We start from the raw sequence: 19,731 nt of genomic DNA, 5'->3' as shown, positions 1-19,731 counted from the left end.
AAAGGTGGCCAGCGGAGCCAAAGGGCATCTCTCTCCAATCCTTGGCAAACCATGCCATAAGACATGACTTGATCCATTCTCTGGTGTGTGAAGGCTTTTCACCGGCAAATGCTAAATTATTCTTCAGGTCTGTAAGGGATCTAACAATTCAAGGGGGATCTAGTACCACTGAGACTCTTGTTTACCCCCAGGAAGAACTTCCAACCCGTAGCAACATTTGGTGGATACGTGATTCTGTACTGAGCACCTGCTTCTTAAAGGTCCTCATGTTCAGCCATGTGGGGATGGGCTTTGAGCATCTGGCCTGCTTGCAGACAATATGAGCAAGTTCACAAATGCCCAGAAGGTAACGTGCAATGCATGTGTTAATGCCACTTCCTCATGTATGCTACAGGTGATAGGATACTAGATCGATGATAATTTCATAACTAGAAATTATGAAATATTTAAATGAAATATTTTTTTAAAATCTAAGGATTTATATAAAATCATATATTACAGGAAGAAAAACTTACACGCTTATAATAAAGATGAATAGAGAGAGTTTACTTTGGAAGCATGGCCTTTGGAGTGGGAGAGGTCATTGATTTTGGAAACAAGAGACCAGGGTTTTAAGATCCAGTGTTTATAACCCCTGATACTTGAGGAGGTCATACTTCTCATAAATGTTTGTTGTTTTAGTCTGGCATATGGGAGTAATACTTATGACCCAGGGTTGAATAAAAATAGCAGGGTTGAATACATGCACGTGAAAGTGCATGTATTTTTTCAGTCCATTCCTTCACTCAGCCAATAGCCATTGATCCTGTCCATGTGGTGCCAGGCACTGCTTGGGACTAAGGGGCTGGAGGTAGAGAGGACAGCTGTGGCCCCTGCCCCCTGGAGCTTATAGTGGCCAGACAGAAAGCTGCCCCATGCTATGAACTTGCAAGGACGCATGTGACTGTTTTGGCTGGAGCTTTTAGGAAAACTTTGTGAAATAACGGCGTTAGGTGGGTCCTTGAAGGTTACAGTTTCTGCAGACAAAAGGGAGAGAGGAGGACTTCTGGGCAGAGAAATGACTGTGAGCGAAGAGAAAGTAAAAGGTGCATCTGGGTGAAATGAGTAGTTCCAGGAGGAAAAGTGAGTTGGGCCTGACTCATTTTCCCTTCCCACCCACCCCCGCCCCAGTATGAGATTCTTCAGCCTCTTGTTTGAGGACCAGAAGTGAGAAGGGGGAAAACCCACATGCGAGACAGTCACCAGCTGCTTTGTATAAATTCAGATTATGGGAGGTTGTATCGCATGCAGAGAGAGTACGGATGGCTGGGTAGGTAGGGTGTCAGTGGAGGAGGGGCTGAACACCGGAGAACCGCCACACTTGGGCCCTTTTCTCAATCTCCTTCTAGAACTCTTTGTAGAATTAATCTCCTCCTGTCTCAGAGGTCTGCTTTCTTTCTAGTTTTGAGGGAGAGAAAAACCTCATTCTCTTTTGGTGTGAATGTTTAAAAAAATTCCTGATTTCATTATTTATTACTGTTTCGGCTGTGCTGGATCTTTGTTGCTGCATGGGGTTTCTCTAGCTGTGGCCAGTGGGGGCGGCTCTCTGGCTGTGGTGCACGGCCTTCTCACCACAGTGTTTCCTCTTGCTGCGGAGCACAGGCTCTAGGCACACAGACCTTAGGAGTTGTGTCTCCCAGGCTCTGGAGCTCAGGCTCAGTAGTTGTGGCCACAGACTCAGTTGCCCTGTGGCATGTGGAATTTTCCTGGACCAGAGATTGAACCCCTGTCCCCTGCCTTGGCAGGCGGATTCTTTACCACTGAGCCACCAGGGAAGCCCCACCTCATTCTCTTCTGGACAAGCTGAATTTGAGGCCTTTCCATTTGGAGGTGGCGCATGGGTGGTAGAATTCACCACACAGTCTCTTTAAGGCATTCACAAGCAGGCAGCTAGGACTTTTCTTTCTTTCTCCCTTTCCCAGCTTTGTTCTTGATGGTGGGAGATCCCATACATGTGAAAGATTCTTTATCTTTTTAAAAAGTAACTTTGTTTTTTCGTTTTTGGCCTTGCCATGCAGCTTATAGGACCTTAGTTCCTTGACCAGGGATTGAACCTGGGCCCTTGGCAGTGAAAGCACGGAGTCTTAACCACTGGACCACCAAGAAATTCCCATCACAGAAGATTCTTTTACTTGGTGGCAGATCTGAATTTCAGTAGTGACTTAATCCTCAGAATACAGGAAAGGTTTTAAAATATCAGTCTACCTCCCAGAAAAACTCTGATATCAAGGAGTTTTCATATGACAGGGTAAATTATCAATTTAGTTACTTTACATGGAAACATTTATTGAGCATTAATTATAATGGTGGTTTAGTTCCTAAGTTGTGTCTGACTCTTTGTGACCCCATGGACTATATCCTGCCAGGCTCCTCTGTCCATGGGGTTCTCCAGGCAAGAATACTGGAGTGGGTTGCCATTTCCTTCTCCAGGGGATCTTCCTGACCCAGGGATCAAATCTGGGTCTCCTGCATGGCAGGTGGATTCTTTACCCACTGAGCCACCAAGGAAGCAAAAATGAAAGTGAAAGTTGCTCAGTCCTGTCCGACGCTTTGTGACCCCACGGACTATAGAGTCCAGGGGGTTCTCTAGGCCAGAATACTAGGGTGGGTAGCATTTTTGCTTCTCCAGCGGATCTTCCCAATCCAGGATTTGATCCAGGGTCTCCTGCATTGCAGGTGGATTCTTTACCAATTGAACTATCAGGGAAGCCCTCAAAGTGAAAGTGAATGAAAGTCACTCAGTCATGTCCAACTCTTTGCAACCCCAAGGACCGTGCAGTTTATGGAATTCTCCAGGCCAGAATACTGGAGAGGGGAGCCTTTCCCTTCTCCTGGGGAGTTTCTCAACCCAGGGATCTTAACCCAGGTCTCCCACATTGCAGGTAGATTCTTTACCAGCTGAGCCATAAGGGAAGGGCAGATATTAATTAGGTGCTGAGTACAAGAGGCATAAGATATAATTCCTGACCTTGAGAAGCTTGTGGTCTTGCAGGATGGGTACAGTTGTGGTCTGGTGTGATAATTATATGGGGCTTCCCGGTTGGTTCAGATGGTAGAGAATCTACCTGCAATGCAGGAGACCTGGGTTCAATCGGGAAGATCGCCTGGAGAAGGGATAGGCTACCCACTCCAGTATTCTTGGGCTTCCCTGGTGGCTCAGATGGTAGAGAGTCTGCCTACAATACAAGAGACCTAGGTTTGATCGCTGGGTCAGGAAGATCCCCTGGAGAAGGGATAGGCTACCCACTCCAGTATTCTTGGGTTTTCCTGGTAGCTCAGGTAGTAGAGAATCTGCCTGCAATGTAGGAGACTTGGGTTCGATCCCTGGGTCGGGAAGATCCCCTGGAAAAGGGAATGGCAACCCACTCCAGAATTCTTGCCTGGAGGATTCCAGGGACAGAGGAGCCTGGCGGGCTACAGTCCATGAGGGCAACACAGACCATGAGAACATAGTTTGGTGAGAGCCTGGAGAGAGCACGGGCCTGCGTGGCTCACCCCCTCACCTTCAAGTTTTTGTGTAAATATCCTCTTTTCAGTGAGGACCACCCTGACTCCCCTTTAAACAACAGCAGCACTCGCCACTTCTGAATTCTGAGTTCCCTTATCCTGTTCTTTTTTTTTTTTTCCTTTTTCCATTGCATTTGCCACCCTCTGTCCCAGTGGGCTGTTGCTGAATAACAAACCATCCTCAGACTTGGTTGAAAACAGTGATTTCCTCTCTCGCTCTTCTGTTGGTTGACGGAAATTGGTTGGGTGGTTCTTGCTTGGGTGGTTGGTGGTTCTTGGTTGGTGGTTCTTTCCTTCTCCTGTGATTGCTGCCAGATATCAGCTGATGCTTCAGGCATCTGAAGGTTCTGCTGGACAGGACATCCAAAGTGGCTCCTCACTCCGTTGCAGTTGAGCTGACTTGACAGGGAGCTCAGCAGGTGCTGTCCTCTGGAGCATCTTCACGTGGCCTGTCTACATGGCTCAGGTATCTTGCAGCCTGGCAACTGGCTCCAAGGGTAAGCATTCCAAGGGGCAGCAAGCAGAAGCCACTGGGCCAATGGCAGGCTGCACTTGGAATTAGAAGAGCATCACTTTTTCTGTCTCTCTGGGTCCTAGGATCTGCCCAGATTTACTTTTGATGGGGGAGTGAAAAGATTACATTATAGAAGGGCACGTGGGAGAGAAAATAACATTGCAGACACTGTTGGAGAATACATTCTGCCTTGCTTTCTTAGTATTCATATAGCATTTGCTTATTTTTATGTCTGCTTTTTGCTGACTCCTGTGAAGGTGGAAGCCCTATGAAGGCTGGAATATCCACTGAATCATGTGTACCAAGCATCTACAGCCTTACTTGGCACAAGGAATAGTTGTTAAATGTTCTAAGAAATGTGTCTAATCCATTGTGTTCAGATTGTCACCTGTTATAGAGGTGTGGGTTTTTTTTTTAACCATGCTTCTGATTTACATTCTTTGCTGTCACTTTTAACTGACTCTATAAATCAGGGACCTCATCTCTTTATTCAACACTGTATTGCTCAGTACCTGGTAAGTGGTTGGTGCTCAGTAACTATATATTAAATTAATATATAAGTTATTGATTCTGCTTGAAACAGAGAAGTTATGAAGAATAAACTATGTTTGAACTGGGATCTGAAGGGTACATGGGATTGTTTCAATGGAAGGAAGAATAGGGAAGAAAGGGAGAAGAAAACATTGAGAGCCAAAGGGAAGGATAAATGGGACTGTGATGAAACTGACCCGTGAGTCTCCTGAAGCCTGGGTTCTCCACATGATATGACACCCAGTCTGCCTTTGATAACATCACCTGACCTGCCTCTTGAAAAACCTATATGCAGGTCAGGAAGCAACAGTTAGAATTGGACATGGAACAACAGACTGGTTCCAAATAGGAAAAGGAGTACATCAAGGCTGTATATTGTCACTCTGCTTGTTTAACTTATATGCAGAGTACATCATGAGAAACGCTAGGCTGGAAGCACAAGCTGGAATCAAAATTGCTGGGAGAAAAATCAATAACCTCAGATATGCAGATGACACCACCCTTATGGCAGAAAGTGAAGAGGAACTAAAAATCCTCTTGATTAAAGTGAAAGAAGAGAGTGAAGAGTTGGCTTAATGCTCAACATTCAGAAAACAAAGATCATGGCATCCAGTCCCATCACTTCATGGGAAATAGATGGGGAAACAGTGGAAACAGTGTCAGACTAATTTTTTGGGCTCCAAAATCACTGCAGATGGTGATTGCAGCCATGAAATTAAAAGACACTTACTCCTTGGAAGGAAAGTTATGACCAACCTAGATAGTATATTGAAAAGCAAAGATATTACTTTGCCGACTAAGGTCCATCTAGTCAAGGCTATGGTTTTTCCAGTGGTCATGTATGGATGTGAGAGTTGGACTATGAAGAAGGCTGAGCACCGAAGAATTGATGCTTTTGAACTATGGTGTTGGAGAAGACTCTTGAGAGTCCCTTGGACTGCAAGGAGGTTCAACCAATCCATTCTAAAGGAGATCAGTCCTGGGTGTTCATTGGAGGGACTGATGCTGAAGCTGAAGCTTCAATACTTTGGCCACCTCATGCGAAGAGTTGACTCATTGGAAAAGACTCTGATGATGGAAGGGATTGGGGGCAGGAGGAGAAGGGGACGACAGAGGATGAGATGGCTGGATGGCATCACCGACTCGATGGACATGAATTTGAGTGAACTCCGAGAGTTGGTGATGGACAGGGAGGCCTGGCGTGCTGCGATTCATGGGGTCGCAAAGAGTCGGACACGACTGAACGACTGAACTGGACTGAACTGAACTAGTGATTCAGCTGTCAGGCGCTTGGGACATGCTTGTTGAATGAATGAGCATAGCATATGAACTCATCTATAACGTTTTTGAGAGAAAGGTGTTAGGTTAGGCAAAAACTAATCTTAACTCCTGGTAGTGAGGGGTCTTTTAAATATAAACTCAGGAAAAAATATTTTAAAGTATTTTAAAATAGCTAAATTTTGCCGTTTTGAATATGACAAAAGTGAATTCAATTTATGTATGTCAAATAACTTTTCATCAGAGCACAGTCACTTGTCTTGTTTCTTTTAAAATTTTTATTGGAGTGTAGTTGATTTACAATGTTGTGTTCAGTCCTTCCAATGAACACCCAGGACTGATCTCCTTTAAGATGGACTGGTTGGATCTCCTTGCAGTCCAAGGAACTCTCAAGAGTCTTCTCCAACACCACAGTTCAAAAGCATCAATTCTTCGGCGCTTAGCTTTCTTTATAGTCCAACTCTCACATCCATAATGACCACTGGAAAAACCATAGCCTTGACTAGATGGACCTTTGTAGGCAAAGTAATGTCTCTGCTTTTTAATATGCTATCTAGGTTGGTCATAACTTTCTTTCCAAGGAGCAAGCATCTTTTAATTTCATGGCTGCAGTCACCATCTGCAGTGATTTTGGAGCCCAAAAAATAAAGTCTGACACTGTTTCCACTGTTTCCCCATCTATTTCCCATGAAGTAATGGGACCAGATGCCATGATCTTCATTTTCTGAATGTTGAGCCTCAAGCCAACTTTTCCGCTCTCCTCTTTCACTTTCATCAAGAGGATATTTAGGTCTTCTTCACTTTCTGCCATAGTTAAGTTTCTTGTATATAGCAAAGTGAATTTTACATACACATATATCCACTCTTTTTTAGATTCTTTTCCTATGTAGATCATTACAGAGTATTGAGTAGGTTTCCCTGTGCTATTCAGTAGGTCCTTGTTTGTTATCTATTTTATATACAGTAGTATGTATGTGTCAATCCCAATCTCCCAATTTATCCCTTTTCCCTATCCCCCTGGGTAACCATAAGTTCATTTTTTATATCTGTGATTCTGTTTCTGTTTTGTAAACAAGTTCATTTGTACCATTTTGGGGGCTTCCCGGTGGCTCACATAGTAAAGAATACATCTATAATGCAGGAGACCAGGTTCAATCCATGGGTTGGGAAGATCCTTGGGGAAGGGAATGGCTACCCACTCCAGTAATCTTACCTGGTGAGTTCCATGGACAGAGGAACCTGGCAGGCTACCATCCACAGGATTGCAAAGAGTCTGACACAACTGATTAAGATTCCACATATAAGCAATATCATATGATATTTGTCTTTCTTATGTTGCCTTCTAACATATCATATGCCTAGTGGGAGATTGGTAACCCTTAGGGTTAACCCTGAAACCTTAGACCAAATCTTACAGAGGAAAAACTGATCTTTAGGTCAAGGGGAAAGAAGAATGAGCCATGCATCCATCGTAGGATGATGCAAATCAGTAGCAAGGAGGCAGGATTTTTAAATTCATGGATATAAACACATTTTTTTTCCTGAAAGACTAAGCAATACGGAAATTACAGTTATAATGCTTTTACAACCACTATTCATGTTTCTTTTTCTGTGAGCTTATGAACCAGTTACTAAAATGTCAAGAAAAAAAATAATCCTTTTGTATCTTAATCCATAAAAAATAATCAATATCAGATAAATAGGGCAGTTGTTGCATATTGCTAAATATGTGATTTCTTATGCTTTCCATCTGTATTGAGGAAAAAGTCCCCAGTAATCTTATCTTCAATTAGATCTAGCCATAGAATGCTATTAAACATCTGTACAAAATTAACCTTCCCTCATAGCCCAGTTCCATAGGACGTGAAGTCGCTCAGTTGTGTCTGACTCTTTGCGACCCCATGGACTGCAGCCCACCAGGCTCCTGTGTCCATGGGGATCCTCCAGGCAAGAATACTGGAGTGGGTTGCCATTTCCTTCTCCAGGGGATCTTCTTGACCCGGGGATGGAACTTGAGTCTCTCGCATTGCAGGCGGTGGATTGTTAGCAAATGCTGAAGATTGTTTGCAAATAGTGATCCATGAAAATGTAGATTCAGCTATGGATTGTAATTAATCTGCCTCATGTATAACAACTATACAAAAATAATGTCAAATTAAAGGCAGTATTTGAGACAAGAAGTAGCCCATTCTCCCTGATCTTGCACCCTGTTAACAAGGAAAAGAAACATCTGATGCTTCATCTATAAAAGACCCCTGGGTGGCCTTAGCCTCCCTGAGCTTCAGTAGATACACTCTTCCATAGGCCCTTTGATATCCTCAGTTCCTCAGACTGATCTTTGTCAGCTCTGGAAGCTTTATGCCTTTCAATTAGTCTTTCTTACTTATGTCCTGCCTTTTGGTAGCTCTGGGATTTTTCTGACTGGAGCCTGGGGGTTCATATTGGCATATTTTATAGTTTCCCTCACTGCCGTATTAGACAGTACAACTGATTTCTTCACCATTCAGTATATTCCTGTGGCACTCCCCCTGCCCAAATGCTTTTAAGATGGTGTTAACACACATCTCCCATTTCTTGTGTACGTACACACACGTACACACACACATTCACACACATACACACACACACCAGCTTTTTTCTTATCTCTTATCGTACATCCAAGAAGGCTACCATTTTATAGCAGCTCTTGCAACAAATAAGACCATAGTCTGGTTTCCAAAAAGAACATTTTTGATAACTCCTGAGTGTGACTGACACATGGTGATTCCTGGGGTTTTCTCCTTGTAGGACATGTAGAACTGGAGCCAGGACAGGCTCTAAGGGGCAGGCTAGGCCTGAGGTTTAGTCTCTAGGAAAGCTGAGGCACTGGAAACTCCTGCTGGCAGTGTAGCTCGACCTATCAGAAAAATCCTGGTAGCCCCCCGCCCGCGCCAGACCCGAGCCAATCCAGATAGGGATGCGAGGTTTAATAGTTCCATGTGTGCGTACTGTTTAGCCAATCAGCTATGCTGTTACAGGAACAAAGAATCGTCTGTATAAAAGTAGATGTGATTCAGAGCTCAGGGCTCTTGTTGGATTCCACTGTGCTGGATGAGACCTGGGCCCTAGCTCAAGCTAGCAATAAACCCCTTTATGCTTTTGCATTGCTGTGGACGTCTTATTCTCTCAGTTTTGGGGACGTGGACTTTGGGCACAACTATGTAGCTCTCGAATTGGAACTGCTGTTTACCTTTGTTCAAACTGTTTATTTGGGCTTCCCAGGTGGCACTGATGGGAAGAAGCCACTTGCCAGTGCAGGAGACATAAGAGACATGGGTTCAATCTCTGGATTGGGAAGAGATTACACTCCATTATTCTTGTCTGTAAAATCCCATGGACAGAGGAGCCTGGTGGGCTACAGTCCATAGGGTTGCAAAGAGTTGGATACGACTGAAGTGACTTAGCATGCAGGCACGCACACTGTATATTTAGAAAATGGCTTATGTATTTTCTTCTGGCTCAGAGTTACTATTTACAGCCACACATTTCATGGCAGTGATTGCCATGTAACAACAAAAGGACCAGGCAGTAGTATCTCTTGCTACTGCTAATTTAAGGCTTAGTTATTTCCTTAAGCCGATCAGCCCTGTTACTATCACTGGCCTGCTTCATTTCCCTGCACACTGGGGAAGGTGAGTTTGGAGGCTGGACATCACGTGGCCACAGGTCATCTACTCCAGGGTTTCCTTGGGCACTTTGCCCTTGTTCTTCTCCTGGCTTCACCTCCTCACCCCGCTGCTGAGTCCAGCAGCTTGCTCAGGTTGATGGTTCCCCACAGACAGATAGCTCAGGTTCCCATCCTCCTCCCAGGGTGGAGAGGCGGGGTCAGCTGGCTCAGAAGCCCACAAGGGTGTGTTGATCAGTGGAGCATCTTGAGCTCTAGCTGGAGACGCGGGTCCTGCTCTCAGAGGGGCAGGTAGACGCCCGTGGGAGCAGAGCGTGTGTCTCCGCCTCAGATCTCACTCTGTGCCCACACTCTGAGTTCCTTTCCTTCCAGAAAGACATGGTTCTGGCCGGGAAGATGCTGGTTCTTGCAGCTTGGGGCCCTTTTTTTTTTTAAGTAGCTTTATTGCGATACAGTTCATATATCATACAGTCCATCCATTCAAAGTGTACAGCTCATTGGCTTTCAGTATACCATGGATATACTGTCCATCCGTGATACAGCAGCTATCATCACAGTAATTTTTAGAGCATTTTCATCACCTCAAAAATAAGCCCTAAGGACTTCTCTTGTGGTCCAGTGGCGACGACTCTGAGCTCCCAGTGCAAGAGACCCAGGTGAGGGAACTAGATCCCACGTGCTGAAATTAAGAGTTGGCATGCTGCAACTAAAGATCCCACCTGCTGCATCTAAGACGAGGTACAGCAAAATGAAAGGAAACCCTTCTGTTTAGCTACCATCCCGCATAATCTCATTTCCCAGCACCCTCACTGGTAAGGAACCAGTAATCACCTTTCTGTCTCCATTTATGTCTTTCTTTCCCTCTTCTGGAGTTTCATATGAATGGAACTGTCACACGAGTGTATGTTCCTTGGTTCTTTGTCTCATTACAACAAAGATTTGGAGTGACGGACTTTAAAGCCCCCTCGGCGAGTCACAGCTCTCAGGTCTTGGATAGACTGTGTTATAGCTCTCAGGTCTTGAAAGGACCATGTTAAAGCTCTTAGACAAATCAGTGTTACAGCTCTATTTTATTTAGAAGAGAGCAGGAAAATCCATCTTCAAAGCGTGAGGGCATGTAGATCCAAAGACGTGAAGACAAGAGCGCCCCAGTGCGCGGGAGAGAGAGCTAGCTTTGGCTCCTCTTTTTATATGTTTATCTCTCCCTGGGCCTGTCCTATGTAAACTGGGCCAGCCAGGAGTGTTGTTTGTTTTACCTGAGGTCCTCACTCCGGTCCATGGACCTTCTTTTGTTCTATTTTTCCTTCTTTGTCTTTTAGCCACCGCCATTTGGGACTCCTTTTCCCTATTCTACCTACCTAACAGAATCATACAATATGTGGTCTTTTGTGGCTCACTTCACTTAGCATGATGTTTTCAACATTCATGTTGCAGTGTGAATCTTCTTTTTTTTTTTTTTATGGCTGAATAATATTCTCCGGTATGACTTACTATGTTTTGTTTTTCCATTTGTACATCAGTGGGCATTTGGGTTGTCCAACATTTGGGCTGTTGTGAATTATGCTACTGTGTACATTTGGGTGCAAGTTGCTGTGTAGACATCTGTTTTCATTTCTCTTGGGTGTATGCCCAAGAGTGGAATTGCTGGGTCATATGGTAACTGTGGGTTTCCCAGGCAGCGCTGGTGGTAAAGATCCCACCTGCCAATCCAGGAGATGTAAGAGACGTGGGTTCCATCCCTGGGTGGGGAAGATCCCCTGGAGGAGAGCACGGCAACCCACTCCAGTAATCTTGCCTGGAGAATCCATGGAGAGAAGAGCCTGGTGGGCTACAGTCCATAGGGTCACAAAAAGTTGGACATGACTGATGTGACTTAGCATGCATGCATGGTAACTGTATGTTTAATTATGTAAGAATTGCCAAATATTTTCTAAAGTGGCTGCATCATTTTACTTTCCTGCCAACACACAGTGTATGACGGTTCCAATTTCTCCATATTTTTGCCACCCTTGTTGATCTGACTTTTTACACTTCTCGCCATCCTAGCGGATGTGAATTCATGTGAGATTTTGAAAGGACTGGGGAGGGATTTTTTTCCTTTCTAATAGTTTTTAATGCCATGTATGTGTGTATACACACACACACATATTTATAACTTCAAAGTGTGCTCTTTGCTAGTGTCTGTAAAAGCACAGCTGCTAAGGGGTCCTATTGCTTACAATAATAAAGCAGATTTCAGTATTTGTTAATCCAAAAATCTCACCACCCAGAACCGTGGTGGGAGACAGTGGAACGTTTGCATTGAGAGGAGCAAGGGGAGTGGTGGGTGAGGCAGGAGCAGGTGGTGTGTTTCCTGGAATGAGCGTCCTTCCCAGGAGATGGCTCCACTTCTTGTCTCTGTGTCTGACGTGTCCCTCTGTCTTGCAGGAGGTCTGGCGCTGGCCCAGGTGCTCTTCTTCTACGTGAAGTACTTGGTGCTCTTCGGTGTCCCGGCTCTGCTCATGCGCCTGGATGGACTCAGGCCGCCGCCGCTCCCTCGCTGTGTGAGCACCATGTTCAGCTTCACGGGGATGTGGAGGTCAGTGGCTCTGTCTGTCAGGCTCCTTCGGGGATGTCTGGTGGGAGGAGCCACCATCCTTTCTCTGCCCTTCAGTTAAGTCGCCTTTGGCACCTAGGTTTTTTTAATCTAACAGATTGATAATCCATATTTTCTGAACCTCTCAAACATATTGCAGGCTATGAAAAGTTGGGAGATAAAGTTTCTCACCCAGTTTGTGTAAAGATGCACAAAGGGCTGTGCCTAAAGTGGTTTCTTACTAACTTGGGACATAATATATATACTGATGATTTTATTGCTGTCTGTTTTTCTTGAAAATGATGTCTTTGTATGTGGGACTGTAGACTAAAAGAATAGACTTAATTTTATTTTTTATTTTTCTTAATACCAAAAATATTAAAAAAAAAAAGAAAAAATATATAGACTTAGTTAATAGTACAGGGCAGGCATTTACTAGCTCTCAGATCCAGAGCAACATACTTCAAATGTGAGTTTGTTTTTCTGTCTTTTACATGGTAATAAAAATGATGATGGTACTGATAATACTCATCTCTGAAAGTCGTTTTGAAGATTAAAGAAGCTGATACATACGTATATAGCATCTGGCACACAGGAGGTGTCTACGAACGTTAGCTTTTATCCTTCTAACTCCGGTACTCACGCACTTTGGATAGGCGGGTGCTTTTTCTGAGTGTTCTTAGTCTTCTTGATTTAGCCCCATGGACATACAGTCTGCCTGGAGTCTCTGTTCTGAAAGATCTCTCGGCCCCCCTGCCGTTTCTGGCTGTTGCTCTCCAGCTGGGCTTGCTTGCTGCTGGGTTTTATTGTCGCTTCCAGTGTGGAACCGGTGGTAGGCTGGCGCTTGCAATTGCAAGCCTAATGTAAGAATCTGAGTGTGGGAACTCGCGCATCTGTGGGAGGCAGTATCTACTTAAACTGTGTTCTTTAGAAGCCTCCATTTGGCACCCCCCTCGTCCTGGCCCTGCTCAGAAAATCCATTCTGGCTCATCCAGTCTTATATTTCATCCCGGAGCTCAGTGAGTATTGCCCTCTCTAATGATGCTCTTGCAAAAGGGGGTAGCTAACAGGCAATATCCTAGTTTTCCATCATAATTTATTACAGGGACTGAATTGATCTAAGCCTCTGTGGACGCAGTTTATTTTTGCTGCCGTCTGCTTCTTTGGATTGGAAATACCATCTGATTATTGTAAAGAATGTAAGTAGTTTCTCTGATTTGTCTTTAATTACTTCATCGAATATCATAGGTTGCCCAGCTGTAATGGCAAATTCAGGAAAAGGGGCTCTCTCTAGCCAGGGGGCCAGGAAGTGGTTTTGTTTGGAAGGTGAGCCTGATGGGAAGGCTTTATTTATTTTGACCTGTTCATAAAAGTAATTTATTGAATAAATGGGTTGGGACCTAAGCATGACCTATGGGTATGTCACGAGTCCCTTGTGGGCACCCGGCATGGTTCCTCGGCCTCCTTGATATGAATGCTTGCGCTCAAGCATTTCTTGGGAAGCACGTTCTCCTAAAGAGCTTCTCCATTGTTGGTTGGGGTAATAAGTAATCTTGACTCTTGGCAGCCATGCTGGCTCTAGGCTAATTAATTATTTTTTGTCCAAGATCCTCTGTTGTGTACAAACCACTGAGGTGCAGAAAACATATCTACCAAGACCTTTGTCATTCTTGTTAGAAACTGGACTTGAATAGTGTGGACCCTGAGTTGTTGAAACCTTCTCCTCCATATCAGTTACTGTGGGCAAGAGAGTGATCATGAAAAGTTTCTCTGAGTGACTCCTTGGAGTGATGTGCTTCTGAAGCAAGCTGTATACAAGGGAGTGTGCTGAAATCGCAAACGCGGTCCTTCCTGGGAGTGACCTCAACGTGTGTCCTGGCTTCTTTCAGCTTGCGTGGGTGTGGATTTCTCCCATCACATTTGCTTTAGCTTCTTAAGGGTTTTCTGATTTGCCACTTGTATTTAGAGACACTCAGGGCTTCACTCTTGGTATACAATAACTATTCCACATGAAGTTGTTGAATTTAGGAAGGGAGATGAACTCTTTTTGAGGAATTTGGTGTGCACAGTTTAAGGCTCAGAAGAAGTAGTTTTTAACTGAGAAAAGAAGGAATAAAACTTAGAGATTCTCCTTTGCACGCTTTCCTCCATCCTTAGTTTATCGTGTTCATAGTCAGGATCTGGTCGCATAACCCTATAGTGGTCCTGGTCCTCATCTTCTCTGACTTTTCTCCTTAAGAAGACATGTCAAGGGAAGATAAAAATCTCAATTTGTAATTTCTATTTACGTCTAATATCTCTGGGCCATCACTGAGGCATTGCTGCAGACTGGGCATTGCTCCAGCCCCTTCCTGGGTTTAGGTTCAAGTTGAATTGAGTCATGAGCAGCTGGGAAAGCTGGTGATGCAAATTATTCTGCTCCATTGTGGCCGCCATTCATACAGTGACACAAAGGGCATGGTGGATGGGAAGTGGAGGAAAGAGGCTTAAAAACCATCTCCAGAGATTGTTTAATGGCTACCGAAGCTTCTAGAAAATCCACACTGAATGAGGTTTAGAGCTGAGGGTGAGAGATGGATTTTTAGCCCCCCATTTGAAAGGAGCCATACACATCTGAACTCCATGCTGATGGACCGCACTCTCAGTCCACTTAGCAGCAAGAGAAGACTTGCAGCCGGCAGCCTACTGTAGCAGAGGAATCTGAGCTCTACATCACACAGGAGGTAAAACTGGCCATCAGCTGAGAGATAATGTTCCTTGACATGATAGTTCAAATTGATCACAAAAAATTGCTATTTGCAGAGATGGCTCAAACCTGAAAGTTAGGACCTGACTGACAGATTTATTTTATATATGTATATATGTGTGTATATATATATATATATATATTTCCTATTTGCTCTTCTGTTTTGTATAATTCTTGCTCAAATATTTGCAGGCAGAACAAACCACTAAGGAGTCTGTGTTTTCCCACTTGTGTGATTTTTCTGTGGCTGTACAGACATGAGAAATTGAGAATTTTCTGCTTAATTTTTGGGTTTCATGGTTTAATTTAGGTAGGCTGAGGTCTGTAATGAGCATCTTTTGCCAGAAGTCATTAAAAATGACACTGCATGTCTAAGGTTCCAAATTAGAACTCTGATTTGATTTCTAGCTGTGGAAGCAAAGTGTGCAAAGTGATAGAATTTCCCATGGTGGCTGGTGAGTTACAGGTCAATTTCAATTATCCCCAGAATTTCTCACAGCTTGCCCTCTGAATTTCCTGAATTATGATGCTCTCTGGTCTTCACAGGCAAACTCACCACTACTTATTCCAGAGGGATCTGGGTACTGTTGGTGGCGACTAGGCCTTAATATATGGGGACATCTATGAGCTGGGATGGCAGGAACCCAAGCCCCCCTTTTCAGTGGGGCTTTGAGTTGGGGCTTTCAGTGGGTCAGTAGAAGAATTTAGGTCCCAATAGCTCAGTTGGTAAAGATTCTGCCTGTAATGCAGGAGACTCCAGTTCAATTCCTGGGTCAGGAAGATCCCCTGGAGAAGGGATGGGCTACCCACTCCAGTATTCTTTGGCTTCCCTTGTGGCTCAGCTGGTAAAGAATCTGCTTGCAATGCAGGAGACCTGGATTTGATCCCTGGGTTGGGAAGATCCCTGGAGAAGGGAAAGGCTACCCACTCCGGTATTCTGGCCTGGAGAATTCCATGGACTGTATAGTCCATGGGGTCGCAAAGAGTCGAACACGACTGAGGGAAAGTTCACATCAGTATCAGATAGAGAGTTGGTTCAGGCCTGCAGTAGGTGATAAAACCAGCCACACTAACTACTGGCTTTGCTTGAGTCCTACCTTTGAATCATGGTTAACCTCAGGTTGCAGGGCAGGATGGCAAACACGGAGTTTGTGAAACACTATCTACCAGCATGGTTGGGTGGAAAGCAGGGGAGGTGTGAACATAAAGGAGAAAAAGATGCTTATTAACAGGTGCTGTTAATAGGGGCTCACTGTTTTTTTGAAGATAACATAGTAACTAAGGGCTTCCTATGCAAGGTACTAGCTGTGTAATTTGGACAAATAATTAAAATTCTCCAGGTGAATCTTTTTGTTTCTAAAATAGAGATAAGAGTAGCACTTGCCTCACAGCAGTGAGCTGAGGGGTGATTAAGCCTGGGATATAGTCGGTCCTCAGGAGGTGATAGCTTCTTACTGTTTTGGGCTAGAAAATGTAGCAAAGCCAGAGGTGCCTGAGAGATGGGCAGGGCTGGGGAAGCAGCAGGCAGGGATGGGACTGGCTGGGGAGAGGCTCTGGTCCAGCTCAGAGCCTGAGATGTAACAGTTCAGGGAGCCGGAGTGTGGTAGACAAGAGACGGGCTCTGCCCTCAGTGGGTAGCTTGATCCAGTCACTTTTGCCTCAGTTTCCCCATCTGTTAAATGAGAGCCAGGCTCTTTCACTAGGTGATGGCTATGATCCCTAGTTCTGTATTAGCCCCACACTGGATGGATATGAGACCACTAGTATCCTGGTGCTGAAGTACTCCCAGCCCCCTCCCCTATATGTAGTTGGACTTGTAATTTAACCTCCTTATGCTTGCATTTTCTGGGGTATTAAAATGGGGCAAACCATAGTGCTTGTCTCACTGGGGAAGTACGAGGATAAAGTGCGTTCATGTACTAAAACAGTGAACACAAGCAGGCAGCGTAGACACGAACATATTAGCTACTAATCGTAATTGCAGACATGAGGGTGATGGTGGCACTGTTTGTTTTCTAATTTCCGACAAAACAAAGGCCTGGGAGTGTGAGTGGTTGAGGAGGTGGACAGTGGGGGGGGGGGGCGGGGCAGAGATAATGTATGGAAGGTGTGGGTTTCAAAATGGAAGCATGGGGTCCCCAACATCTAGACCATTGCAACCTCCCTCTCACCGTTGTGGGAGTTCTCTTTGCAAATAGTTTCCACTACTGGGCATTTGCAGGAGTCTAGATGGGAAAACAGTGGAAACGGTGCCAGACTTTATTTTTTGGGGCTCCAAAATCACTGCAGATGGTGAGTGCAGCCGTGAAATTAAAAGATGCTTGCTCCTTGAAGGAACGTTATGACCAACCTAGATAGCATATTCAAAAGCAGAGACATTACTTTGCCAACAAAGGTCTGTCTAGTCATAGCTATGGTTTTTCCAGTGGTCATGTATGGATGTGAGAGTTGGACTGTGAAGAAAGCTGAGTGCCGAAGAATTGATGCTTTTGAACTGTGGTGTTGGAGAAGACTCTTGAGAGTCCCTTGGACTGCAAGGAGATCCAACCAGTCTATTCTAAAGGAGATCAGCCCTGGGATTTCTTTGGAAGGAATGATGCTAAAGCTGAAACTCCAGTACTTTGGCCACCTCATGGGAAGAGTTGACTCATTGGAAAAGACTCTGATGCTGGGAGGGATTGAGGGCAGGAGGAGAAGGGGACGACCGAGGATGAGATGACTGGATGGCATCACTGACTCGATGGGCGTGAGTTTGAATGAACTCCGGGAGTTGGTGATGGACAGGGAGGCCTGGCGTGATGTGATTCATGGGGTTGCAAAGAGTCGGACACGACTGAGCGACTGAACTGAACTGAACTGACAGCTTAGTTGTAAAGCATCTACCTGCCAATGCAGGAGATGTGGGTTTGATTCCTGGGTGGGGAGGATCCCCTGGAGAAGGAATTGGCAACCCACTCCAGTATTCTTGCCTGGAGAATTCCATGGACAGAGGAGCCCAGTGGGCTACAGTCTACAGGGTCGCAAAGAGACACGTCTGAGCTATTAAACAACAACAGCTGGGCATTTGTACTACCTCATGCTTTGGGTACCTCTGTTAGTCTACCCTTCTCTCTTCTGAGTCCCATCTCCACAGACTCAGAAGACTTGTTTTCTTTCTTCTTACACTCATACTTCAATCCCTTCACCTTTTTCTCCAAATACAGACTTCTGTAAATCAAAGCAGGAAGGGGACCTCAGGTTGAGGCAGATTTTAGGAACCGTCATTAGGTTTTACTTCCTGGATTTACTTTGGCTTCAGAGACAGTTTCTCTGCTCTTCTCTCTATTTTCGTCCTGTGTGGGTAGTATTTTCAGTCCACATATTACTGAGCGACCCTCAGACTTCTTAGAGTAAGGAGCACTTTGATGCAGGGAACTCCAGAGCATCTTCAGATGAAAGGCTTTTGTTGGTCACCATCACCAGAGCTTAGACGCGGAGCCCGGCTGCCTGCATTTGAATCCTGGCTCTGTTCCCTGTTACCCAGTGACCCCTCCGTGCCTTAGCTTCCTTCTCTGGAAAGCGGAGATGTTACAATACTCACCTCTGGGAACAGCCACCCCGTGCTTGTCACAGCAGCAGCCACGTTCCTTGCAGTAGTTGTCTCTTTGCTTGCTCACTCTCCAGCAGATGATGAGCTTTTGCGAGCAATGATCGAATCTTGCTTTGTTTCACATTATGTCCCCAGGTCCCTCCGGGTTATCCAGCCTGTAGTGGGTACTCTGTAATTTTGGAGATGGGGTCTGAAGAGCCAGATTTTTGGATAGTTTGATCTGATTTGGGATGGTTGCTCTGTGTCACCTGCACTGACGTGTCCTTGCTCAGGTGCATACGCACACCTTGGCCTCTGTCGGTACCCCGCCCTCTCCATCTCTGTTTTTCTCATTAAATGTGTGTACATGGCATGTCAAAATATTGCGTCTTCTTGCAATTTTCCTGAGAGTTAATCTGCCGTGTGAGGGATGAGGGACGCCTGCCTTTCTTACTTAATTACTATTGTTATTTTATCAGACCTTGTGCCACATCCTTGATACCAGGTGAAGGGGAGAGGCTGCAAAACTTATAGGAAGAAAAGAGATTCCATTCAGATGTGGATGTGAGAGAGGAGTTTGACAGCTGTTTGTCTTGGGAGACAGGATTCTTCCGAGGCAGGGGCTTACCGTGGCAGATGAAGACTGTGGAAGCAGGATGGGGACGGAAGTGCTTTGAAAACATGCCCTCCCAGTGAATATGGTTGACCCCTGAACAGTGCAGGGGTTGGGGCACTGGCCCTCCTGATGGTTGAAAGTCCATGTATAATTAATAGTCAGCCCTCTGTGATTCTGCATCCTTGGATTCAGATACCCTTGGACCACATAGGACTACAGTATATACTCCTGAAAGAAATCAAGTGTAAGTGGACCCGCACAGTTCAAACCTATGTTATTCAAGGGTCATCTGTAATTGTAGGAGTAACAATGATAGTATTAATAGCAGTAATGGCAGCTGCAGCAGCAAACTCTTAAGTGCATACATCATGCCAGGCACATTTCTAAGTGCTTTTATGTATTTATTTAATCCTCACAAGACACGTATGATGTAGGTTCTGTCATCCCCGTCATTCACAAATGATGAAATTGATAGAATCACACAGTTTAAATCCTTCAGTGACACCTCTGGTGAGTGGTGGTGCTGGGATTTGAACCCAAGCATGTGGCTATAGCGTCTGTGACTGTGATCGCTGCCTTTCACTGTCTCCAGTGAGATGGAGCTGGGGTGGGTCTGGAGTGAAAGGCTTGTGTGGTGGGTTCTGGGACTCGGGGGTACCCGAGGATGATGGTGGCTTCTTTACTGCCTCCCTG

The 19,731-nt window shown here is 45.0% G+C and overlaps 1 protein-coding gene across 2 annotated transcripts in view; it reads left to right on the top strand.

Moving 5' to 3' along the window:
• Positions 1-19,731, top strand: part of HHAT (hedgehog acyltransferase) — a 367,555-nt gene that overhangs the window by 126,696 nt on the left and 221,128 nt on the right. For both annotated transcript variants that reach the window (XM_018060771.1, XM_018060770.1), the window contains one exon: positions 11,961-12,111. In XM_018060771.1, the coding sequence (XP_017916260.1) occupies positions 11,961-12,111 (151 nt within the window). The remainder of the gene's footprint in view (positions 1-11,960; positions 12,112-19,731) is intronic.

This window comes from Capra hircus, chromosome 16 (assembly GCF_001704415.2).
Source record: "Capra hircus breed San Clemente chromosome 16, ASM170441v1, whole genome shotgun sequence".
NCBI lineage: Eukaryota > Metazoa > Chordata > Mammalia > Artiodactyla > Bovidae > Capra > Capra hircus.
Note: the sequence above shows the minus strand (reverse complement) of the source record. Positions and strands in the feature narration are given on the sequence as shown.